We start from the raw sequence: 15,911 nt of genomic DNA, 5'->3' as shown, positions 1-15,911 counted from the left end.
GAAATTACACAGATTGGATGTCCAGATCAGCTATGAAAGATAGAAGTAAATGAAAAAAAAAGAAAAAAAACATCATTAGGAAGGTAGTTAGTGACGAGGATTTATCTAACTATACTAAAGAATAAATAGAACTCACAAAAGCAGGGATTACTTCATGTACTGGAGTAAGCACAACTGCTTTATGTAATTCTTTCAAGTCAACATTAAACCATGAAATAAATCCTTTTGCTAAGGTCAATATTGTGCACTTGTTGGCTGGATTTAGCTTTGAGCTCTTTAGATGATTAAGAAGCTTAGATTCCTTAATACTGGATTATTTCTGGATTTGTCTCCCATGAATATTTTCTCCTGACTAATAGATGGTGAGTTATTTGATTGTTGCAGAAGATGAGCTGCCTGTGAAAATAAACCAGCAGCACAAAAATCAAGGAAACACAACTGGGGTTGTTTCTTTAGGAAAATATATTGAATGTCTTCAATTTAAAATGTTTTTTTTCTTTAATGATTTCACAAGAGAAATTGTCCAAAGCATTGGGTGTTCCTGAATCAGAAAAGATTCTCTCCACTCCCTCATCATAGCTCATGTTTTGCAATAAGAGGAAAAAGAACCATTTGGAGCCACGGTAGGAAATATTATTTAGCAGAGCAGCAAGTATGTTAAGAAATGACATCTCATATCTTTCAATTCATAAACTGGAGAAGAATAAAAGAATAAAAACGACAAACATCAAAGAGGTGTTTGTATGCAGACCAAATCAACTTGCTCTATTGTCAGCCAACAAGGTTTTTTGAAGAATAAATGTAAATATAGCTAATATTAGTCAACCGTCCTGATCTTACTGCAAATGCTGTGTGCTATTAAATATTGAAATAGGTCAGAAACCTTGTTGTTGTGTTCTTAGGTTCTGTTTTTTGTGAGATCCTTTTAGGATTCAAGGATTCAAGGAGTGTTTATTGCCATTTTCAGTGAACAGAGCAGTTTAACAGAATAGGAATTTGCTAATGTGTGAAATAAAACACTTAAGAATAGAAAAAATGAAGAACAGTGAGCAAAACTTTAAAAAAATGACAATGGTCAGAACAATAAATGGAAATAAATTGTGCAAACAGTGCAAACTGAAGATGATTAAGGTGCAGGTAGTGGATTGGTAACTGGACATATAAGTGAAAATGTTTAAGGGGGGAGGAAAAAGTGTTCAAGAGTCAGACTGCAGAGGGAAAGAAACTGTTCCTGTGTCATCAGGTTCTGGTCCGGATGGACCTTAGCCTTCTGCCGGAAGGGAGTAGTTTAAGTAGACCATGTCCAGGGTGAGAAGGTCGGCTGCTGTCTGGCCTGCACGGCCTGGGTTCTGGAGACGTATGGACAGATGGAAGGTTGCAGCCAATTACCTTCTCAGCTGAGTCCACAATACGCTGCAGTCTTATTATGTCCCTGGTTGTAGCTTCGGCGTGCCAGACTGTGATGGAGGAGGTGATGATGGATTCAATGATGGCTGTGTAGAACTGCACCATCATCTGGGCAAGCAGCTTGGCTTTCTTCAACTGCCGCAGGAAGTACATCCTCTGCTGGGCCTTTTTGAGCTGAGAGCTGGTGGATGGCTCCCACTTGAGGTCCTGAGTGATGGTGGTGCAGAGGAAACGGACAATGTCCACTAGGGTGATGGGAGAGTCTGTCAGGATGAGAGGGGGTGAGGGGGCTGTGACTTTCCTGAAGTCCACCATCATCTCCACTGTCTTCTGGGTGTTCAGCTCCAGGTTGTTGATGCTGCACCACGACCCCAGCCGGTCCACCTCCCTCCTGTATGCAGACTCATCATCATTAGAGATGAGTCCGATGAGGGTGGTGTCATCCGCAAACTTGATCAATTTGACAGATTCATGGCTGGAGGTGCAGCAGTTGGTGTACAGGGAGAAGAGCAGAGGAGAAAATACACAGGCCTATGGAGATCCTGTGCTGATAGATTTGGCACACACTGCCTCCGGTCTATTAGGAAGTCAGTGATCCACCTGCAGGTAGAGTCAGGCAAGTTTAGCTGGAGAAGTCTTTCCTGGAGCAGAGAGGGGAGGATGGTGTTGAATGCCGAGCTGAAGTCCACAAACAGGATCCTAGCATAAGTACCCGGGGAATCCAGATGCTGCAGGATGAAGTGGAGGGCATCGTCAACAGACCTGTTGGCTCTGTAAACGAACTGCAGAGGGTCCAGGAGGGGGGAGGTGAAGGACGTGAGGTGGGGGAGGACCAGGCGCTCGAATGACTTCATGACTACAGACGTACGTGCCACAGGCCTGTAGTCATTAAGACCAGTTATGCAGGGCTTCTTGTGGACAGGGACGATGGTGGACAGCTTGAAGCAGGCCGGGACGTGGGAGGAGTCCAGGGAGGTGTTAAAAATGTCTGTGAAGACTGCTGCCAGTTCGCCTCCACAGTGTTTCAGGGTTTCTGCTGGTTTTAAAGGAGGATGTGTGTTTGTTGACCCCCTCAAGGCAAATCACTTTGCAGTACACCAGAGGATGTTATTTAAATAATGTAATGTTCTTTTACCAGTCTATTTTCAAGAGTTAAATGAATTTCTTAACACGTCAACTACCGGTGCTAATAGAGGTTAAGCTTTGTTTGAAATTGTTGCAGTAAAAAAGGCTGCTTTTTCAAACTTCAGCAGTTTGCTGACATTCAACTTACACTCCGATCATCTTCTGATCTATTGTAAAAGCCTTTTCAGTGGTCTTCTAATTATGATCACGCCGTTTTTAGACAAAATAAAAAAAACTGTTTATCTGCTTCTGGTTGAGCATGATTTAAACAAAGAAATTTGGTCTTGATTTTCTCTATATATGTCCTCCATCAGGAGAAAAATGCTACAAAAACATTTTAGAAACACAAAAACACCATTTTCATTGGAATGGGTCTTTAAGAAAAAATCTGGAATTTTCATTTTTTTTGTTTTTTTGTGAATGCCCAATAGCCAAATGATACTTCTGAATTTCATCTATTTATTCCCACTATAATCTCCTGTATGTCAGAAAAAGGATCGGCCGTGGTGCAGCGGTAGGGCGGTCGACCCATGATCATAATATTGCAGGTTTGATTCCCGCCTTGCACGCCCATGAGTCAATGTGTCCTTGGGCAAGACACTGAACACCACCTTGCCTCTGGTGGTAGGTTGGTGCCAGTGTCTGGCAGCAGAACTGCCATGTGTGCGTGACTGGGTGACTGTAAAGTGCTTTGGGTCTTGTAGGTAGAAAAGTGCTATAGAAGTCTATGCCATTTACCATCTGATGCCTACAGTGAGCTACAGGAGAGAAGGGAGGTCCACACCAGACAGGCTGCCAGTCCATCACAGCACCAAGCAGAGACACAAACGTCCATGTAAACTTACTCCTGCAGACCATTTTTTATTTTTGTGGATGAAATACTTAAAAAAAAAACATTTTTATTGCAGCAGGAACATACATTTACAGGCAAATGAGACCATAAAAGCCATATTTGTTCCAAAGCAAACAAACAAACAAAAAATGCCAACAGAAAGATTGTGTTGTTGTGTTTGAGCTTGGCCTCTCCAGAAATGTACCTTTTTAATTCACTCTGAAACATGAGATAACCCACCAGTGCAACCAGACTGACTTATTATTCCCTACACTTCCAAAGATACTCAGCAGCACAGGAAGCTACTTTAGGGATGAAAACAGAAAGATGTGAAGGAATCCTGAACTGATTTTTTTTTTAATAAACAGAATAAATGGTTGTTGAATTAATCACAAAACTGCCATTCTTGAGTCAAAGGTAGAATAGAGATGAGTCAAATATTACAACTGAAAAGTTGCACAGACAAGTTATACCAAATACAGAAAAACTTTTTTTACATATTTGCCTTTTTATACAATTTTTAATTGAAATGTTGAGGCTCAGAAAGGACCAATAATGCATGATCTCTTTTGATCGATTTAAGCTTCTGGAAATAAGGGAATATGGAATGCAGGTTTGAGTATAATTTTTTAAAAAACTCATTAATATTTCTGAGATAAAACAAAAAATTTTGATAAAGGCAAACAAACAATCAATAATTAAAAAAAAAGTTTAAGCTTTAACTTTTTTACGTTAAACAACACATAAATATGTTACAATGCTCATTCATGAGACTCTGAAGTACAGTAATATTTTCTTAACTAAACTACAAATTTATGACCAAAAAAAGCGAGCCCCCCCCACCCCCCCCCACCCGCCCTCGTGCGCATGCGCCGTATAGGAAAAACAAGGAAGTAGACGGAATTTCACATGAATGAAAACAAACTCGGAGTGGACACGCAGCAGAGCCATAAAACATTTATGGTGTCGATAAAGAGCAACGATAAATGCGGTCCAAGCAGTTTTACAGCTGCTGACAGGTTATTCCTACAGGTAATGTCTAACTTTTAGCCCGCTAAGATTTTTATCCCAGTGTACATTGTTTAACACAGAATTATGACAAAAAGTTTCAACCAATTGTTGTTATTTTTTATTATCTTTTTACGAGGAAAGGGTTTGATGTCGTCGTTTTTCCTTTTTTCTTTTCTGTTTATCTAAATAAACGGATGTTATCTGTAAACAGTGAAAACACGAGTAATTGAATTCGCAACCTACATTTGCAGACGTCTGCTGTCTGTACGCAGAACGTCAGGTTGGACCCGGACCATTAACGAAAAGTAGTCTACTTTGTTTTAAAAAAAAATCAAGTATACGTATTACTTGAGTATAAGTATGCCGTAGACCCTGCGTGTGTAGTGTGGGAAGTTTACTAACTGAATCCTAAATGGAACCATCAATTTACAATCTGTAGATGGTAAATAAAAAGTAAACTTTAAGTATACTGTCTCACTTTTTTTAAAAATATAGACTAAGTATACTTGTAGTATACTTAGAGACTACTTTTTGCTGATGGTAGCTTCAGCAAAGGCTGGAACTTGTTTGTTTTGGTCAGATATGAGTTAAAGAAGTGTCCTCTGACCCCAGCTGTGCTGCAGCAGAGAGGTGGATTCTGGGATTTTGTCCCCTTTGAGGAGACAGAAAAAAAAAAGAAAACTGTAACGCAGAGACTTCTGATGGAAACCAGATCCAGAATTTGGTGCTGAGCCACAACCAGGTCGAGGGTGCCATCCTGGATCTGTGTGTCTACTGTACGTAGTGTCGGGCCTGTTTTTCCGACAGATGCAGTTCTTTAGGCTCCTGAAGACTGTTAACAAGAATCTGAGATGATTCAAGACTACAGTTTAAATGGCTAAAAGGGAGAGCTTTAAACCTCTTCTGCTTCTCAAAAAAGATTTTAACTCCTTTAGAAAGACAGAACTCGAAATGCAAAAATAGAAAAACAATGTTCTGCTGATAAGGAGTGACAATTCACTTTAATTCAATTCAATTTTCCAATTCAAATGTATTTGTAAAGTCCAAATTTACAACAGTCGTCTCGATGGGCTTCATATCGGTAATTGAAAAATTAAAACATAAAATCAAAAGGATCATGAATGCATAGAATTCAATAGGAAAATACTAAATTGAACTAACAAACTGACTAAACTAAACTGGACATCCCTGCCCTAAGACCCCCCCCCCCCCCTAACAATGTTTTGACTCATAATCCTAATTTGTGGTTACTAATATGATTCATAATGAGTATTGTTTTATTCTGAACGATCCGATTTGATCCAATTCACTGATCTAAAATGGATCCAGGACACCTTTAGGCAAAACTTCAACCAGAGTGACTCAGAGGTAAACACCTGATACTAAACAGTGCAGGTGAAGTTTTCCAGATTTCATGCAAGAAAATCAAGTGTAAATTAAATATGTGAACAAAAAAACAAGAATGAATGTCAAATCCATTCACATTCTAGTTTCCCAAAGTTCAGCCCACTGTTGTTTTTCCACATCCAAATAATCCAAACAGAACATTATTAGAACATTCTAGCTCACTGTTTGGTCACATGACTTTGCTAAATTCAAAGTGTTTCCACACGTTGGACTGGAATGATGGCTGATCATTTTTTGCTGCATCACATGTTTGTTATCTGCTGTGATGCACTTGGCTGCTTTTACATCATAGTTAAATAAACCTACCGTGCCTCAAACCAAACGGTCTTTTCCAATATTCATTTTAATAGATTTATTTAATTTTGGATTGATTGTATAATAGTAATAGTTAATTTGATAAAAAACTTGCAGATCGATTTGGTTGGATCGCAGAAATATGAATCAATTAATTAATTCAGCTGATTGATCATTAGACCCCTAAATATTTCCGTTTCTTGGAGCATATTTTCATAGATTCGTCCTTTAAAACTCTTACAGTTGTTCTCTTTTTAAACCCATATTTGTCCCCTTTAGACCAATTTCATTCCATTTATTTACATGCTGTTATGTTTTCTATTAGCACAGAGTTAAAACTGAGCTTAATAATTGGTGTTTTTTATATTAATGTTATATTATTGTTATTTGTAATAACCTTGTGGAGACGAGCTGTAGTGTGAGCAGTTTGTTTTGTGGATGTTTTAATCTTCCTTACGTTCTGAACAGCAGCTTTGTTGAGAAGACCATGAAAAAGTGTTTTTATTTGGCCATTTATTCATATAAACAGTCAGTATAGAGAGAGCCTGGAGTGTTTCTTGTAGAAAATGAAAATCCTCTTTGCCAGCTATCACAGTTTGATCCTAAAGCACCACGATTGGATTTTGGGTCCCTGCCTTGATGGCTTTATTTTTGAAGCATGTTGTGGATTTGAGGCACTTTGCACAACAATACAGCTGAGGAAACACAAACAACTGGAGGGTTGTGTTGAATTACTGTTTTCATACACCTCTCTTTTTCCAGACAGCCCTCATGCCAGAATGAAGGCAGCTAGAAGTACCATGTTGGCTGCTGGATTATCCAACAACAAGGCCAAGTATTCACGGCTGGCTGCCAGTGATGATGGTTATATTGATTTACAGGTGAGGGGTCCTTGTTAAAATACTCACATCACAAATACAGTGGGGCAAAAAAGTATTTGCGGGTCAGCGATTCTACAAGTTGTTCCACTTAAAAAGCTGAGTTTGAGCTTTGATGTTCTTCATAGATAAACTGTGAGAGACAGAAAGTAAAAAAAAAAGGATTGAGAAAATAACATTATTTGATTTTTTAAGACTTCTTTTGCATAATGGAGCAGAAAATAAGCATTTATCTCTTGTAAGCAAACAAAATGTCTGTCACTGACAGACCTCTTACTTCATTAAGAAGCTCTCTACCATGACCAAGATCAAAGAGCTGTCGAAGGACACTAGGGACAAGATTGTAGACCTGAACCAGACTGGGATGAACCAATCTACAATAAGCAGCTGCTTGATGAGAAGAGATCAACTTTTGGAGCAAGGATTAGAAAACCGAAGAAATGTGAGAGATCTCACCTGGTGGAACAAATTATCTTGAGGATGTTGAGGAAACATCCGTGAGCTACACAGGGGAACTGGTCATGAACAGAGCAGGGACCACAGAAACAAAGGTTACTATAGTAAGTATACTACAAGTATAATTAGTCTATATTTTAAACCAGCACATGTCCAGAGCCGTCAGAAGTTCTCCAGAGGCCATCTGGATCATCCAGAAGAGGATTGGAAGAATGTCGTGGTCAGATAAACCCCACTGGCCTTTTTTTTCTTTTCTTTTGGAGGATGAATGCTGAGTTACATACCATGAACACCATGTGAGCATGGAGGTGACAATATTATGATTTGGGACTGCATTTCTACAAAGACGACTTGACGACTGACCAGTAGGAAGGAAAGGATGAATGAGGGATTTAAGCATTTCAAGGTTCTGGAGTGGTCTTGCTGACCCAATAGAAAACAAAGTATTAAGTAAAACTTTAGTCATGGACCAAAAACTTGTTTTCTGCTTTATTATTTAAAAATCAAACAATGTGATTTCCTGGATTATTTTTTACATTCCATCAGTAATGACCATTGGGGGCCGGTTTAGCTCATGCTGGTTTGCGGCGCCTTCCAGCCATAAAATCAGAGTTCAAATCCAGGCTGCTCCCTATTCCCTTCTCTCCTGCTGTGCCGGTCCCAAGGCCAGCTGGATTGAGAGGGTTGCATCAGGAAGGGCATCCAGCGTAAAAACATTGCCAAGCTTACCATGCGACTCATCCTCGTGGGAGGGTTGTTTCACTTTGGCGACCCCTGATGGGAGAAGCCAAAAGTGAAAGTAGATCAGTGATGACCATTACAGACCAAACTCACTTTTCTAAGTGGAACAACTTACAAAATCGGTAACTTGTTGGGAATCATGTAAACCTTTACTGTCAAAGTTGATTATTTCCTGATATATCCTAAGCAAATGTTTCCTGATGAGGAACAGACAGAAATGACTGAAATTATAGTAATTGTCAAAGCCTTTTCATCCATGTTTGCATTAAATTGGACTTAGCTTTTGCTTTTGAAATAAAAAAAAAATTAAAGAAATGTAAAATTCTGTATTGATGATTTTTTTCTTCCATACAGTTCCAGAGAAGTCCACCAAAGATCCCATACAATGCTATTGCGCTGGCAATTTTCTTGTTTCTCATTGGCTCTGTCCTGATCATCTTTGGGACTCTTCTCCTGACAGGAACCATTGAGGTCGAGGTACGTTTTTATTGAAATAATGTCACACGTTTTTTTCAAATAAATAGTTATTTTGTCAGATTTCTATCCTTTCAAGGGAGCCATTATGTCATTTTGAGGCCAATTTAAATGTCAGAGTGACTAGAGGCAGAGCAGTTCACAGAGTAACCACTTGGTGGTTATTTTATGAAGAAGTTACCAGTACTCCCTAATCCGTAAATGGAAAATTAGTCCACATGGTTTCACAATGCACTTTTGAGAGCAAACCAAAGTCCTTTTGTTCCATTATACTCATCACTTCCTTCCTGTCTTAGTTTCACTGCTCAGTCTATTTGCATTACTATGGAGAGAAATTACACTCAGTCGGATTTGTGCGTAAATTAGGATTTGTGTATGCATATTCTTGCTTTGTGCGTGCGTAAATTAGGATTTGTGCATAAATTTGGATTTGTGCGTGATTTGTTACTCACATAATACGTTTTGTGTATAAGTTAAAAAAATATAAAATGAAAAAAATACAAAATGCAATTTACGTATGCACAAATTAAGATTAGAACAGCTTGAAACTACTTACACACACACATCTTTAAAAAACACGCACGAATCCCTTGTTACGCACACACAAAGCCAAAGTTACGCACGGATCTTCCGCGAGACTGTTTTCACATCTCACAAATTCGTCCGTGAGTGCTGCGTTTAAATACCAGTGGAATGCTCGGTCATTAGAATTTTCTTATCAGCCTTCCCTTCTAAACGTATTTCCTTCAGTGGGTGTAGCAGGGCTTAAAAAAACTTTAAAGGAAAATAAAAATTAATATCTGAGAATGTGACGTTCACTTTTAAACGCTAATATATATATTAAAAGTATGTTATTCTCCGAGACACCGAATTGATACAAAATACGTAACAGGAACGACCAGTAAGGGGCACTGTTTTTTTTCTTCCGGAAAAATCAAAGGCAGTCAGACTAAGAGAGTAACGGGAAGAATGGCGGCCCATCTCGGTGGTCAGCGCCCCGAAGTAAGTAGCCTCTATGTTCAACACTAACATCTACTGTCTTCATGTATTGATTGAGTCATTGTCTGGATACGTTTAGAAGGGAAGGCTGATAGGAAAGTTCTAATGACAGAGCATTCTATGGTATTTAAACGCAGCACTTACGGACAAATTTGTGAGACGTGAAAACAGTCTCACGGTAGATCCGTGCGTAACTTTGGCTTTGTGTGTGCGTAACAAGGGATTCGTGCGTGTTTTTTAAAGATGTGTGTGTGTGTAAGTAGTTTCAAGCTGTTGTAATCTTAATTTGTGCATACGTAAATTGCATTTTGTATTTTTTTCATTTAAATTTATTTAACTTATACACAAAACGTATTATGTGAGTAACAAATCACGCACAAATCCAAATTTATGCACAAATCCTAATTTACGCACGCACAAAGCAAGAATATGCATACACAAATCCTAATATACGCACAAATCAAGAATTACGCACGCACAAATCCGACTGAGTCTAATTTCTCTCCATACATTAAGTTCAAAGTGAACTGCACCAGAGTTCATTTACAACCCAGATCCACTCTTTCACAAGTTTTCAACAGTTACCTGAAAAAGTCAATTTTTTGAACGAAGCAAACTAATTCCTGAATGAAACAGCTCTGATGTGAATGTTTCCCCAGTCTGCTGTGAAGAGCGGAAACTAACAAGACTTCTGTTAAAGCTGAACTCTTTGTTCTGTGACTCTTAACTGGAAGATCTCTGTTTGTCTGTGTGTGTGTGTGTGTGTGTGTGTGTGTGTTTGTGGACCACCTGACGCGACACTGTCCTGACAGTTCAAGTAATACAACTTTAAACAATTGCAGCCAAAGTTTTACCCTTTCCAAACACTAAAATCTGCTGTTGGTTTTCATTCAAATGTAGTTCAATTAAAATGGTTTTAGTGAAAAGCTTTAGATGGTCTGAAAAAAATATCCTCAAGTCTTTAAAAAAAAAAATAGAGCCAAAGGAGTCAAACCAGGCACAGAATGTTTTTGTTGTTGTTAGCAATTTGAAATATGAGCCAACTGCTCGTTAGTTCAGCTTGAAAAGTAGAATGAAAGGAGAAAGTGATGTTTCTAACTGCAGAGACAGGGATGTCTGAAACAAATGCCTTCAACCCTGGACACCATTTAACATCGTTATTACTGCATTGTACAATAGTTAAAATGAAAATGGTGCAGGTAGTGAAACTGTGTTCTGATGTGACCCACATCTTAGTTTTTGATCGTTACATCTATTCTGTTCCTGCAAAACATTGGTTTTATTCTCACAATAATGAGCTAAAATGTTGTAGTACAGGAGAAGGTGTAGGGGGAACTTTCAGGGCTGGTTAATGTCAGAAACAAAAGACGTCTGACAAACAGAAGAGCACAGAAAGATCTAATCAAAACAACACACCATGCTGCCATTTTGCTGAATTTCAACCATAAATGCTCAGACTGATGCAGCCTCTTGGATGAATGGTTAATTGTTACAAAGAAATAAGACTTCATGTCCAGATGCCATGTTTCAACTTCAAGACAAAAGATAGTCTTGATAGTCAGTCAGTGGCATGCATTCATCTAAAGCACATCTGTCAAACTCAAGGCCCGCGGACCAAATGTGGCCCGCCATGTCATTGTATGTGGCACGCGAGAGCATAGAGGTTTTGAATTTCTTAGAATAAAAAAGAAAAATTGGTGTGTATGTATTCATATATAGGGGGAGTCAGACTTGAAATATGGGATTGGGCAACTTTACATTAGGACTTAAACACTGTCAATATAACCTAACCCGTCAGAATCAAATTTAAAAGGATTTATAAGTTGTATCTGCCCCTTTGAGGACAGCCACTATGCTGATGTGGCCCTCTGTGAAAATGAGTTTGACACCCCTGCTCTAAAGAGATATTTTAGGGCTTTAAAACATCCCTTTGAGAGTTTTTAAAACGTAAAACAGTGGATTACTTTCCCTAGAGCAGTGCTTCTCAATTGTTTTTTGCCAGGCCCCCCCTAGGAAATAGAAATGTTTCGTGCAACCCCCCCCCCCCCCACCCACACACCCACACACACACACACCCGCGCGGTGACAATATATTAGGTTAGTATCTATAAAAACTGAGTAAGACGAGCTTTAGCTGTTATTTTTGTTGGAACTGAGCGAGTTTATGAGCAGAATCAGAACAAGGAAGTGAAGACTTTAACCACTTCTGATTGGTCAGACTGATGACATGTGATTAAGCCTCCAAGAATGATTGGTGGAGACAATTAAAGGGGGGGGACTTTTCAGAAAACAGCCGACGCTACGGCTAAATCGCGGTACCGTCATTCTAGTCAAAATGTCTTTAATAGAATCAAATAAACACAAAGAAACGGAGAGCCTGTTTAGCTCGTGCTGGTTTGCAGCACCTTCCGTCTGTGAAACCAGGGCTCAAATCCAGGCTGCTCTCTGTTCCCTTCTGTGCCAGTCCCAAGTCCAGATAAATTGAGAGGGTTGCATCAGGAAGGGCATCCAGCATAAAAAATTGCCTTTCCTCCTCAAAAGTGAGGTTGTTTCACTGTGGCAACCCCTGATGGGACAAGCCAAAAGGGAAAGAAGAAATAGAAACAAGTTTTTACAATCGTTCATATTCTTAACTACGTAGTGTTTTATCAGGGCCTGTTTGGATGAACTGATATCCAGGAGATGGTAAATGTTTTTGTATCAGTTAATGAGGGCAATTTCCCACAGCACACCTGACCATCTCCCACGGTGCGGCACACTGGTTAAAAAACACTGGTTTAGATGTTTCCTTTATCTTTTTGAGCGGTGCAGTTTGCTTCTTATCTAAATAGAAATACGTTTAGATGGCATTTCCTGCAGTCTTTGGATTGAAATTGTTGATCAGTTTGTGATTTACTGAGCGTCTCCATCCAGCATGCAGTGAAGCATGTTGGGCTTTAATTGTGGCTGCCTCAGCAGCTATTTTTATACAGCCAGATTACAGCCCGACACGTCACAGGTGTGGAAAATTACCTTTAATGTCTTTCTAGATTTAAGCAAGTCAGTTTGAGCGAAGAATGCGTACAAGGTTCTTTCTGAAGGTGAAGAAACTTTTCTGTAGAGACCCTCATTTTTAATAAAATCACATATTGTGGCAGCTTGAATTTCTTGATTTGTGCATCGTCTAAGACCATTTTTATAGCAGAATATGGAAATTTATGAGTAAAACTGAGCACAAATTGGCCTCATTCTTAAATGTTACTCTTTATTTTGACAAGCTAAAGCTGCAGGTGGTTTTTACTCTCATTTAGAGAGAGAAGCCATGGTCTAAAATTCCAGCTCAGTCTGCAGTAAAGACTCCCACATGCCTGCTAATAATAATTGCCGTATCCAATGAGTGTCCTGACATTTTATAGCTCTGGTGCCAGTTTCCTGCGATGCTTTATCTTTTCCTGCCTTTTTTTTCACAGTGTTTTCGTATTCCTAATGATTTGGATCTTTAATCACAAGTAGTTCCAGCTTAAGTGGATTGCTTGCTGTGTTTTTCTGCAACTTCAATTCACAACAGCAACTTGGAGAGTACTAGGTCTTCGTGTTTTACATTAGTATTTATCAGTAGGAGGCTAATGTGAATGCCAGCCTGCAGGTTGTGTTTGCAGGAAATTTGATCTGACATGAAAGCAGCGTTGGCGTTATTTAAGGCTGCAGTCTTTGCCAATTAGCCCACATGAGGTAAGGCTCAAAAAGCAGATGATGCTGAGAAATGAAGGAGTTTGTTAGAAGAAAGTCGTTTGATTTTTGGTTTTTTTTAGAGTTTGAACAGGGGAGTGACAAATTAAAAGAATTCAAGATTTCGAGTTCTTTTATTTGATGCTCCAGCTTTTTTTCCTGGTTCTTTCGTGGCCATCTTGATAAGACCGATTTGTAAAGCCTTCATCCTTTGGTAAAGCTGCAGTGCATCTTTCAAAACCTCAAGATCTGCTGGAACTTAGTGCGCAAGACCACCATCTAGTGGAGGTTGCGCTAATAAAGTAGTCTCTGCCTCCCAGGGGGTCAGCTGCTCTTTGCATGGAGACTCTTTTGATTTACATCCGCCTCCACCCTTTCCTACTACAGGAAGTGGATGTTACTAGTTTTTTGTTATGTACATCACAGCATGATCACTTCAGACTCTTCCTTTCATCCTTGACTAGATTATTTATTCCAATGTCTCATGTATTTTTTTGCAGAGGTCTGCAACCTTTAACACTACAGAAGCAATTTGGTCCAGTGTTTTACTGACCAAAACCCAATGAGAGCCTCAAACTGCCTTGAAAAAAAGAAACTTGTGTTTTTTATTTTTTGGGCCATCAAGCCATTCACTTATTTATAAAATGTACCTTACAAAAATTTACAAAAATTGAATTATAACAGGGTTATATTTTATATCATATTACTTTTGACAGCAAATGCAAGTTCCTTTCAAAATAAAATATACCCCGTCAAATCAAATTCTGATGCAGTACATTTATTTTTTCCCGAGACAATATGGGAATATGAAGTTACTCTTATTCTAACAATAACCACTCTGAAAATAGACCTTTAAACCTAATTATATTGATTTATTTGTTTGTTTTTTAACATTTGATAACTGATAGGAGGATTTGTCCCTTGAGATGCCAAATCTAGTTTTTGAGGGCTGAGATTTATGGAAAAAATAAAATATGACAAAGAAGAGTTAAGAGACTAACAAACCAAGAGTAACCAACACAAGAAAATACACATTATGATACAGGTTAAGTATATAACTGACACAAACACACACAGACGTGGCGACATGTCCAGGGTGTAACCCACCTTCACCCAACAGTAGCCGGGAAAAGCTCCAGCAACCCCGTGTCTTTGAAAGGGATATAGTGGGTTAAGAACATGGATGGATGGATGTAAAAGAACATACAGAAGGGGGAAGGTAGTTCCATTTTTTTGGGAGCGCAAATTCAAAAAGCATTTTTTCCTGAATTTCTATCAAATAAAATCTTGGGCCGTTAAAGTAATGAAGTAATTCTGATTATCAAGTATAGGGAGCAGAAGTTGAGAAATTATTTTTCTAACATGGAAATTAAATGAACTTATTGATTTATACATACATTGTTTTAAGATGGTAGATATGTTTTTTTTTTGTGTGTGATAGCTTGTATATGTGTTTTAGAAGAAAAATCTGATTCAAGTCAGACACTAAGGTCTTTAAACATCTCTGTTCTGACACCAGACTGCATCAGACACTACGATGGCGATCACACCAAGAATACAGAAGTAAACTAACATTACAATATGGTAGCAGACGGAGCTGATGCTGTTAGTTAAAAACGGAGGTGGGTTGATCAAAAGTCAATTTTTAAAATGTGTGTATTCTTGAGAAAAGACGTGTGTGTATTTTTTGGTAAAGCTCTCAATGCCTCTTGATTTAGTCAACAGCAGTGAAACAAAAAGGACAGTTAATTTTTATTCATGTAAGATCACTTCAGTTCAAAAATATTAACTTAGATGAAAAAAATTTAATTAACAAGTCACAGACTAACAACAGTGGTTGTGGTGAACGTTGTGAAACAGGAAGAAAAACTGTCGATCTGTGTTGTGTCCTCAGCATCCCGACCGTACCATTCCCCTCATCATCATTGGCGTTCTCGTCTTTCTTCCTGGGTTTTACCATCTGAGGATCGCCTGCTACGCCGCGAAGGGTTGCAGAGGATACTCCTACGACGACATCCCAGACTTTGGAGACTGAGCTGAGCCTCCAGCTGTAACCAGGATCATGACCCACCCCTCCTTCAAACTTTAGCTGCTTCACTTTACGATTAGAAGTAGCAAAACTCACATCAACACTCAGCCATGGAAACTTGTTAGCCTTCATATTAATGCTTTAATTTACTACATGACTGATTATCTGTATGCTGCTTGCACAGCAGTTTTAATTACTATGAAAATCAATCACAACAATGTTGTATCCGGATATGTATGAGAGCTTGGACTGTATTACTTTAAAACAGATTAAGTGACTGATGAATATTTTTGATTGAATTATTCTTTGTTTGTAGCCTAAACTGTCATTTTTGAATGTAAGACAGTATTTTAACTTGATTTGGTAAAAAATAAAGGACAATAAGTGAAAAAAGAAGCTTTTTGACATTAAAGGTTTTGCTTTTATTGATTGAAAAACAGTGAAACATAAAATGTATTTAAAGCAGAGTTGTAGGCCTTACAGGGAGGTTCTCCCGGGTTTGACGGGGAAAGACGCCCTCTAGTGGTTTCCTTCCAGTGGAGGAGGAATG

At 38.7% G+C, this 15,911-nt stretch overlaps 1 protein-coding gene across 1 annotated transcript; it reads left to right on the top strand.

Moving 5' to 3' along the window:
* Window positions 1-4,238: 4,238 nt before the first annotated feature.
* On the top strand, window positions 4,239-15,757 carry LOC101166728 (transmembrane protein 230). Its single transcript, XM_004075019.3, has 4 exons — window positions 4,239-4,396; window positions 6,839-6,957; window positions 8,506-8,628; window positions 15,227-15,757. Exons 2-4 carry the CDS (start codon window positions 6,856-6,858, stop codon window positions 15,365-15,367), a joined length of 366 nt encoding a protein of 121 aa, XP_004075067.1. The 5' UTR covers window positions 4,239-4,396; window positions 6,839-6,855; the 3' UTR covers window positions 15,368-15,757.
* The last annotated feature ends 154 nt before the right edge of the window (window positions 15,758-15,911 follow it).

This window comes from Oryzias latipes, chromosome 12, assembly GCF_002234675.1.
Source record: "Oryzias latipes chromosome 12, ASM223467v1".
Taxonomy (NCBI): Eukaryota; Metazoa; Chordata; class Actinopteri; order Beloniformes; family Adrianichthyidae; genus Oryzias; species Oryzias latipes.
This window is presented reverse-complemented; position numbering and strand designations above follow the sequence as displayed.